General features: G+C 55.1%; 1 protein-coding gene across 2 annotated transcripts in view; it reads left to right on the top strand.

Annotated features, from left to right (window-relative positions):
- The first annotated feature begins 1,974 nt into the window (after positions 1 to 1,974).
- Positions 1,975 to 10,439, top strand: part of Tet3 (tet methylcytosine dioxygenase 3) — a 98,448-nt gene continuing 89,983 nt past the window's right edge. For both annotated transcript variants that reach the window (XM_028871317.2, XM_028871316.2), the window contains exons 1-2: positions 1,975 to 2,146; positions 2,980 to 3,688. In XM_028871317.2, the coding sequence (XP_028727150.1) occupies positions 3,386 to 3,688 (303 nt within the window). In that variant the 5' untranslated portion in view covers positions 1,975 to 2,146; positions 2,980 to 3,385. The remainder of the gene's footprint in view (positions 2,147 to 2,979; positions 3,689 to 10,439) is intronic.

Below are 10,439 nucleotides of genomic sequence, written 5' to 3'. Positions count from 1 at the left end.
AGTGAGTTCCAGGACAGCCAGGGCTGTTACACAGAGAAACCCTGTCTTGAAAACAAAGAAAAAAAAAACCGAAAGCATTTGTCACTCTGTAAACCCGATAATAAGTACTTTATTTGGATTCTCTTGAGGATGGTATGTACCCGGTGCAAGGTTGCATCACTGGCCGATGGTGGAGTCAGATCTGGAAGCCACAATTCCCAGATCCTAAGCTATTTTCTTCACCTCACACCCAGCCCATCTATCAAACAGACAGGTGAAAGGAGGATGGCAAATCGCATAATCGGCGTGAGTGTAACTTAAGAGACATTAAAGGTTTTTTTAAACAGTCACCTATTTTTTGTTTGTGTGCATGCCTGTAAGTATGTGCGCGCGCTCGCGTATGTATGTGCGTATCTGCCAAGTCCACAACTTCTCCATCTTGTTTCTACTCTTAACTTCCCTGAGCAGAAACTCTTGGGTCCTTCCAAAGGCCACAGTAGGAAGTAGGTGTTGCAGCCATGCTCACCACCCACCCAGCTGACAAGCTGGCCTGTGGAACAAGTTGTCAAATATCCGGCGTGCCAGAGGGAAGTCCCAACTAACTGCCTAGGGCTTTCTGGACAGCGGGCGCTGTTTGAGATCAGTTACCACCCCCACCCCCAACACACACACACACACACACACACACACACACACACACACACACACACACAGTCGGCCGAATGCTCTTTTCTCCAGTTCTGACTGAGTTGTTAGCTTCCCCGCCGCCGCCGATGAGGACGCCTGCCAGGTACCTGGCTGGGTGAGCACCGCCCAAACTGGTCAGGCTAGTCCACTCCATGGCTGTTTCTGCCAGGACTTGCCCGTGCGTAGGGAGGGCACAGATCTTCTCCACAGCAACCCCGGTAGGTGGAAGGCAACTGTGAGCACTCTAGCCTGGCACTCAGACCAGATGGGTGGAGCTGAATTAATCTAACCTGGAATTTCAACTTGGCCAGTAACAACAGGTGAGGGGGAGCAGGGAAACAGCACGAGAAATGGACAGTTTGGCAAGTTGGAAATACTCTTGTGTCTTGTCCCTTACCCCCTGCCTGGAAGACAGCCCTGGGTGACTTTTTCAAAGTGCCTGCGAGCTTTAGGCCTCAGTAGCGACTTGGGCCCATCCGGAGTCTGGGGTCCCTCTCTTCCCTCTACTCTGGGAAGCAGGGCAGGCTGGGGGTCTCCAATTAGTCTTTGTTTTAGATGCTAAAGAGCCTGAGCGCCGCGCCAGGGAGGCTGCTGACGGCAGGGCCCTGGGGTCGTTCAGGGTAGGGCGCTCGGTTGTGAACCTCACGGGGATGCCATGCAGCGGGCACTCGGTCTCTGCCCCCGGGCACCCCCTTCTTGTCGGCCAGGCTGACTCGGTACACAAACGCGCGATGTCCCCTATTGTCCTGCCTCGGCTTGACTGAGCAGCAGCCGAGGAGGAGAAAGGGGGTCGGTCGGGCTCGGGGCTGCCAGCGAGAGCGTGGGGCTGTCCCGAGCACGCAGGGAGTGGCAGGAAGTGGGGACACCCAGGCAGCTGGGCCAAGGGCCTAGCTGGGGAGGTCCGCGCCCTGCCCTGCCCCGCCCCGCCTCGACAGCTCGGTCTTCGGGCCCGCCGGAGGGCAGGGACGGGCCAGCCCGCGGGGGACAGCCGCGTCTCCGGAGGGGCCCCTCCGCGAGGTCCAAGGAGGCGCTGCAGGTGCAAAGCCCGGCCGGCCCGGCCGGCCCGCGCGCGCATCGCTCCCTACCCGGGAACTCCGCTCTTGCGCGGTCCCGGGCCTAGCGGCCAGCCTCGGCGGGACCGCACGTGCGCGCCCTCCCGGGCGGGGGAGTCCCCGGGCGAGCACGTGCCGCGGCGCGCGGGGGGCGGGGAGTCCCGCGGCCGCCTTCATTGCTGCTGCTGCTGCTGCTGCTGCCGCCGCCGCCGCGGCCGCTGCCGCTGCCTCTTCCTTCCTCCTGAGCCGTCCCCTGCTCGGCCAGGGCTGGGGCGGAGGGGGGGACTCCGTGCGCGCAGCGTGCTTGGCCGGGCCAGGCGCTCCGTTCCCGGAGGCGCACACCTTGGGCCGTGGCGGTGGCGGCGGTGGCAGCGGCAGGCTGGGAAACTTTGCCCCTTTGTGCGCTCCGCCCCGGAGGCGGCGGGCAGGTCGGTGCAGCCGGTGGCTTTCCGGCTCCGCGGTGGGGGGAGGGGCAGCGCGTGGGGGAGGGGCGGCGCGGGGGACCGTGGCGAGGCCGGGGTGGGCGCAGCGGGGGTAGCCAGGGACCCGGCAGGGAGCTCCGGGTGGCCGTGCGGCGCTGCCGGGTGGGGGTGGCGGGGCGGGGGCTGCGGTGCAGCGGGAGTGGAGCGGCCGAGGCCCCAGAACAAAGGAGCCGGAGCGGGCGGTGGCGGCGGCGGCGGCGCGCGCAGCCTGGCCTGCGCCCCAGCGCGCCCCCTCCCCGCGCCCCTCGGTGGCGCGGGTCACTCTCCTCTGTGGCCCTCCGGGCTCCGGCTCCTGGGGCGCAGCGAGGTGGATGACTCGGGACTCCCCACGGGCGCTCCCTCCCCCCCCACCTCCCGGCCGCCTCAGTGCTTGGGGTGCCATCCACACCAATGAGCGAGCCTCCGCAAACTTTATTTTGCAAGCTCTGTTAACCCCGGGGACAGTCCTGTGGCCCCCCGGTGAGGAGCTTCGCTTGGATTTTAATGAAACTAATAAGCCAGTGGAAGGTGTGAGTGCAGGGTGCACAGAGCAACTTTCTCAGAAACCCCACCTTGAGCACCCCTCATCCACTTGAATGTCTCCTCCCTCCAACTCCCCCCCTCCCGGCCCCCCACGAGTCCTCGGTTACCTCCATCTGAGGCTCTAATGACTTCGTTTGATTCAGACCCTGGCTTCCCCCATTTTCTCTCTTCCCTGAAGCAGGAAGAGCTAACACGTGAAAGTTGTCCCCGAGCCCCGAGTGATGCGCTTCCCCTTTCTGTGTCTTTTCCACCCCCAGGCAGCGTAGCCTTCTCCATCATCCTGACCCAGGGAGGGAGAAGTGTCAGGAGGAAACTCCTCACCCTAATCTGCCCCACCACACACCCACTGGCTCACCTCATGCCTGAGCCCCGGGTGGGTGAGGGTGAAGAACCCACCCAGCCAAGATGAAACCTGTCCTGGGGGCTGCCGCCGCTACTGTCTTGCCCCTGGTCCTGGGGCCCTGCAGGTGGGAGACTGGTCCTGGAAGGAGCCCTGGCAGCCGGCTGCAGAGGAGGTGAAGAGGGTTTAAGAAGAGGCACCCATCCCAGAGGCGGAAACTGATTGCCTTCGCCCGTGTAGACGCGTTTAGGAGAGGAGGACCTGTTGGTGGACAGTAGTTGAACCCGGCTCCTAGGCTGCCCTTCCCTGGCAACGGCAGCATCATGAGCCAGTTTCAGGTGCCCTTGGCGGTCCAGCCGGACCTGCCAGGCCTTTACGATTTCCCGCAGGGCCAGGTGATGGTAGGGGGCTTCCAGGGGCCCGGGCTTCCTATGGCTGGGAGTGAGAGCCACCTGCGAGGGGGTGGAGATGGGCGAAAGAAAAGGAAAAGGTGTGGGACCTGTGAGCCCTGCCGGCGGCTGGAGAACTGTGGGTCTTGTACCAGCTGCACTAATCGTCGCACGCACCAGATCTGCAAACTTCGCAAGTGTGAGGTGCTGAAGAAAAAAGTGGGGCTGCTTAAGGAGGTAAGCGGGCCTCTGCTAGGCTCCCCGTCCCTTATGCGAGGGCGTGGTCATCACGAGGGTCTGGTTAAAGAGACCCATCCGGTTACACCTGCCCTTCTGTTTCTGGTCTCCTCTGGGCACAGCCTGCTGCTGTTGGAAGCCCCGTGGGCTCCTTTTCCCGGCTGATGGTTTGTATGAGCATAACTCCGTCCCTTGCAGAGCGGTTATAACTGATGCAGGACGGAGATGTCTGGCTTGAGCTTTAGAAGTTTCTCTTCCTGCTGGAAGCCTCCGGGTGGATTTTAAGGTGACCGTATGTATGTGTGCGTGGGTGATGTGGGCAGCCGCGGGGACAGTGGGACAGTGGAGGCGGGTGAGGTTAGAGGGAAGCTCCGGGTGACAGGTTGGTGTGTTTGCGCTGTCCTGATGGGGCGGGGTATTTCTCCCCTTAAACCTTTCCTTGGTTGGGTTCTTGTTTTTCCTCAAACAGGGAATTTAGTGAGAGACCCATGACTGGGGTTCTCCATGGCATGGGATACTTTCCGGGGCGGAACGGTTTTTTGGCTTAGTAGTATTTTGGTGGGTCGTAGGCACTGGATACCAACGTATGAATGAATGGCGAGCTTTTGAGATACTGTCAAGGGCTCCCTGTGTTCTGGGTAGAAGACGGAGGAAGACTCGGGGTGAGCGTAGCCAGAGTGGGTGTCGGGGGAGAGGTGGAGAGGCAGTGACCCTGGGTCGGGCTTCTTTCCTTTCTACCCTGGTGATGGACACCGCACACGAGGTTGGTGGCCGCTGTGACAGGAGAGAGCTGGCGAAAGCAGGGACCAGCCAGTAGAACAGATTTTAGGCGGAGCGTGGAGCGGCTGCAGCCGCTCCAGGCAGCGGAGCTGGCGCTGGACAGAGACAGAGGCCTATGCAGTCTGTAGGGCTCCTGGCCCTGCCCCTAACTTGTCCAAGAGCCCAGACTATTCTACCCCTCTGGGCCTCTCTTCTTGTGGGGGAAATGGAGTTCTCCTTGATGGTCTTCAAAGCCCCCTCAGCTCGGCCAGAAGCTGCTGTGCTCTGAGCATAAGGTCACCTGTGGCTGCTCTGGGTATGCCGCCCGCCCGCCCGCACTCGGGATTTCCCTGACTGCTGAATGAGAGCTGGGCCTCAAGCCGGTGGGGCTTTGGCTGGGAAGACAGATCTCAGTGCTAGGGGCAGGAAGTGGGTTCTGCGAGGGTGCTTCTGTCCCTTAACTCCCTCTGTCCACTTGCTGCACACCATAAGTCATGACTCGGGGACGACAGTCTGTTCCCTGTTTACCTTGACCAGTTAAAGCAGACGTCTGGGTCAGGTCTGCAGCTCTCCCCCACCCCAGCCTTGGGGCAATGGTGCCCAGTCCATCTACCATGCTGCTCACCCTGTGCCCGCCAGGTCATTTCTTAGAGGCTGAGATAGGTGTAACCTGGTGTTAGGTTGTGAGAACTATGTTGCATGGCCAGATCCCGTCTTCCCTTCTTCCTAACGGGGCACTTCCTCTTTCTATCCCAGTCTCTCTCTCTCCACCCCTCTGATAGACTCCAGGGTAAAGATGCTGAGCCCTGTGGGCTAGATATTCTTGGTGGCCCTTGTGGGTGGCGTTAAGTGCCAGTTTTGGCAACAGGGGGACATAACCTGAATGAAAGGAGCCGGGAATGAGGCCAGGGCCTGTCATCTTCTTCTGTAAGCTGCTGGCCAGGCTGCCGGGTGGTCATGGTAAAGATCCCGTGGACCTGGGGTGGCAGAGGCTTAGAGACAGCCCTGAGAAGTCTGTGCACCCGACAGACCTTGCCATGGTTGGCGGCTACCCTAGGCCCCTAGGGTCAGGTAAAAATGTAGCTGGACATTGTGATACCCGAGGACAGAGGGTCTACATGTGGGTCTGTAGACCAGGGTTGGCTCCAGTGTCTAGAGAAATAGTGTAATGTGGGGACAGTTTTTTTTTCTTTAAGGCTAGCTATTTCGTTGTTTGTTTGCATGCATTTATGCACCGTGGTGCATATGAGGAGGCCAGGACAACCTGGGAGTCAGTTTTCTTCTGTGTGGGTCCCGAAACACAAAGTCAGGTCCTCGTGCCCTGCAGCTGACAGCTTTACCCACCAGCTTGATGATCCTAACTTTTTTTTTTAAGAGCAGTGCTCCAAAGGTGGGTCCCTTCTCTTTGTTATTTAAACATTGAAGAAAGAGGTTTGTTGTTGTTATTTTTGTCTTGGTAACTGGTGGCTCTCCTTTACGAAAACAAAAACGACCTGCTCAGAAAGGCTTGAAAACCCGGGAACTGCTATCTAGACAACACCCCATCTAATGGACTTGTCTCTGGCATGTTCACAGGCTGAGATGCGCCTGAGAGACTCTGCTTGAGCAAAGTGTTTAACAGCCCCAGGGGACTGAAGTGACCTTAATCATTAGATCTTCTTAGTGCTCTAAAGGAGAGTGTCCCAGGACTGGGGAGGTTCTTTTGTTTGTTTGTTTGTTTGTTTTTTGCCCGACTCTTGAGGTGTGGTGGGCTACTCCATCCCTGGAGCCTCAGAAGTCTTACCATCTGCTTTCATCTCTGCCTCTGAGTTTTTAGACCTCTCGGCATCCTTCCTTAACTCCATCCTGACTCCACTCTCCCAGCTGCCTTTGGAGTTTCTTTCACACTGTCCGCTGACCGCTGCTTGGCACCATCCTGTTACAGGATGGGCAACACTTATCTCGTGTTTTTCCTTTTGCTCCTCTGTTTGGCTTCCTTTTTCCCAGAGGGCTTTGGGAAAGGTCCCTGGACTCAGTAGTTCAAATCTGAGGATTAAATAAAGATGGCTTCCCAGGAGCAGGGGGTTGCTCCTGGGCTGGCAATAGGTATAACACATCTGAAGGAGTTTGTACCTCTCCTGGGGTCTTCATTCAGAAAGATTCGGAGCTTAGGCTGGTGTCAGTTTGATTTGCGTTCTTTTCTCTTGAATAAAAGAAGGCTTCTCAAGTAGAGTTTGAGGGTGAAGCATTCTAGGGCCCCATAGGAAGTCCCTCTGGTGTGGGTTTTCTCAGTTGTGAGATAAGGGTAATCCTTCTCAGGCTGTTACAAGGATGAAATGTAAGATAAAATACGCATGTGTCTGGCACACAGTAGGTAGCCAGCACACAGTGACAGAATTAAACTCCACATATAAACAACTGTGCATTGGTCTGAGTTGTAAGACTGTAAATGCAGATTAAATGTTTATCTTGAGACATCCCCTGGACTCTGGAGCCAGGTGTGGGAAGGGGAGTGTCTGCGCACCAGGAACAAGGCGGCACTGTGGTCCTGGGCATGGGCAAGGGAAGTAATGACCAGAGTACGTAGAGGAAGCAAATCTGTACAGAGAAACCGATGCGTCAGGTTGGAAGCAGAAGAGTGTGGACGAGCAGCGGAGAAATGGTGTGTGGTTAGAGAGTGCTTGCTAGCCACCAGCCAAGTGCACCCTCTTCAGCTTTCTGACAAGATGCCTTGCAGCTCTTGGGGGCCAGGAGCTCTCTGAACAATGTCAGAAACCTGGTGGGTTCTTCCTGAGCTAGCTGGTAGTTCAGCTCCTCAGGAGGGTGTTCAGCAAAGGGAAAGGCAGGGGAAAGTAGAGGGGACGAGATTTCTTTAAAAAGAAGCCCACCTGGTTGTGTGAGGCCCGAGAAGAGGCTGGGCGAGATGACTGGATAACCGTCTCTGAGACGCTCTTTTTAAACCCCATAGCCACAGACTCCATAAGGACAGTCAGCTGGAGGGAAGAGATTTTTTGTTTTGTTTTTTTGTTTTAAAGGAACTATGACAAGGATAGTGAAGGGGTCCAAGCCTGACAGGAGCCATCTGTGAGGTCCACACCACCGTCAAGTGTACAGAGATGGTCAAGGTGGTGCCCGCTGGGGCTTGTGACATGGACGGGTTGGGAGTGGTCTGAGCCCTCCCAGGCACATCAGGAGGCCCAGGGGCCAGAAGATACTATGCCTGGGAACCGCTCGTGACAGCAGATTCTCTGTGTGCTCCAGCAAGGAGAAGGAAGTGAAGTAGGCCTTCAACTTAGGGAGCATGACTGCGGACAGGAAAACAAGCCACTGGGGACAGGAGAGCCAGACACCACCCGGCACTTACGCCCAACTGAGTATCTTCCCGAAGGCTCCAAGGAAGCACTCTTTACAGAATTATGGTGATAAGCGAAGTACAGTAGGTTAGGGCTGGCAAGAGGTCCGGCTTTTGAGATACTGGAAATCATACACATTAGTTGTTAATTTTTGATCTAGAACAGCTTGTTGAAAGGCTGATGAGACATAGAAAGACTAGCAGTGGACTGTCCTTACACTCGGATCTGGATTTCAGCGAGGTGGCAGACGCTCCAGAAGTCTCGTGGACAGATCCGAGCTTCACTGCCCTGCCCGTCAAACACTGTAGACCAGGGGTACTGCGCTGGGATCACTTGGGGAAAACGTAAAACTCCTAGTGCATGGGTACTGCCAGCCAGAAACCTTGACTCAATTGGCCTAGAAGAGACTTGACTGAGGCTCTTGAGGGGAATCTGATGTCGAGGTAGAGACCCTCTGCTGCAGACCAGAGAGGCGCGCCTCCCACCTGAGTTGTAGGTCATGAAGTAGTTTAGTCTCACTTCCGTCTTGCTATGCCGTGGACCCTCAGTGTCCTGTCAGGAGTGCAGAATCTCTGGCCTTTTCCCAGACCTTTTGAACACAAATCTGTAGTTCAGCTAGATACCCCGGTGGTTTAGATAACCATTAGATATATTTTTTTTTTTAACCATTAGAATTTGAAGAGTGAATCTCCATGCTTGTGTGACCAGGAGAAGGGGTGGGGCAGTGGGAAGGGGGTCAGAATACCTCATAACCAGGCCCAGAATTCTGGTTGTCAAGTGGGAAAGGAGAGCCCAACCCAGGCCTGACTCCGAGTTCATTCCTCTGGAGTCCCTCAGGCTGGTGAGTTTTGAGTAGCACTGTCTAAGGACTTGGATGTGATCTGAAGACAGCCAGGAGAGCGCTCAGGCGATGTTTGCTGCTGGGAAGCCTGATGTGGGAGGCTGTAGGCCCACAGGTCACAAGTGGTGGCTAGCCGAGGGAGGGATACATCTGTGGAGTCTTGGGTCTGGTGGCAGGCTCTGCGGTTGAGCAGCGGATGGTGACTGGGAATTGGAAGTGAGGAAGTGACTATGTTGAAAGATGGTGTGAAGGGGGCTGAGGAGAGTGGAACAGCCCGAGCGGCAAGTCTCTGCCAAATTCAGCAGGACTAGAGAAAAGGAGAAAAGTCTAGATTTGTTTGACTTTTTTTTTTTTTAGGTTTATTTTATGGGTATGAGTGCTCTGTTTGTGCATCATGTGTGTGTGCCTGGTGTCCTTAAGAGTTAGAAGAAGGTGTTGGATCCCTGTAGAACTGGAGTCATGGATGGTTTTAAAACCACATGAGCACCAGGAATTGAACCTGGATCCTCTGCAAGAACAAATGCTAACCATGGGCCATTTCTCTGGTCCTCCTGGGACTTCTCTTAAAAAGAGCTGCACATGTGAGGAACCTTGATTTCCTGATCAGATAGAGAGACCTGAAACTCGGTAGAGGATTTTGTCAGCCTATCTTGAGATATGTCAGGGTGATTACGTATAGGACAATCAGAGGAAACAGGGCCAGTCAGTTTACAAATGAGTGTGGAAGAGGAGTCAATTCCTTCCTGTGGAGGAGGCTGCAGACCTTCTGTTAGTAGGTTCTAAGCAGGCTGGACTGAAGCAGTGTTAGAAAAAATGTGTTTACAGTTTCCCCTAACTGGTGAACTAGCCTGAGGGGTGCCCTGTTTCCTGTGCCTGGATGGTTCTGGATAGAGGCTGGGCCCTGCAGACTGATGATACGTTATGAAGGCATCCTTTGGAGTGAGAGATCCCTCTGGTCTGTGGGAAGTGTAACAGAAGGTGTAGCTTCATATTCCTTAGACAGCTTTATTGCAGAAGAAATATCTAACCTGGGCCATAACATTTTTGGTCGCATTTTATACTTAATTTGTGTGTACGTACATCTTTGTGTGTCTGTGTGTGTGCATGCACGTGTGTGGAGACCAGTGATCAATATTGAGTGTCTTCCTCAATTGCTGTCTACCTTCTATTTTAGAGATAGTCACTCACTGTGTATAGTCCTGGTTGGCCTGGAATTCATTATGTAGACCAGGTTGGCCTTGAATGCAGAGACCCTTTTGTCTCTTGCCACCATGACCTGTCCATCTTGTTTTTTAAAAAAAAAAAATATGTGCGCGCGTGCTCATGCGCGCGCGCGCGCGCGCGCACACACACACACACACACACACACACACACAGATCTTGATGTATATGGGCATTTTGCTTGCATATATTCATGTGCATCATGTGGAGAGTCCATAAGAGGCAGTCAGGTCCCCTGGAACTAGAGTTATAGATAGTTGTTAGCCACCATGTGAGTGCTAGGAATTGAACCTGTGTCTTTTGCAAGGACAGCCAGTGCTCTTAACCACTGAGCCATCTTTCCAGCCTAAACCTTGTTTTTTTTTTTGAGACAGTCTTACACTGAGTCTGCAGATTCAGCCTCAGGGATCCTTCTGTCTCCACCTCTCGGGTGCTGGAATCACAGCACACACTGTGCCGGGCTTTTCCGTGGGTGCTGGGATCACAACTCAGGTCCTTACGTTTGTGCGGCTGGCACTTTACTAAATGGAACCTCTCCACAGCCCTTTTTTTTTTTGTTTTTTGGTCATGCTGGGGATTAGACCTCAAATACTTTAAG

The sequence above is a fragment of the Peromyscus leucopus genome, chromosome 3 (assembly GCF_004664715.2).
Source record: "Peromyscus leucopus breed LL Stock chromosome 3, UCI_PerLeu_2.1, whole genome shotgun sequence".
Lineage (NCBI taxonomy): Eukaryota > Metazoa > Chordata > Mammalia > Rodentia > Cricetidae > Peromyscus > Peromyscus leucopus.
This window is presented reverse-complemented; position numbering and strand designations above follow the sequence as displayed.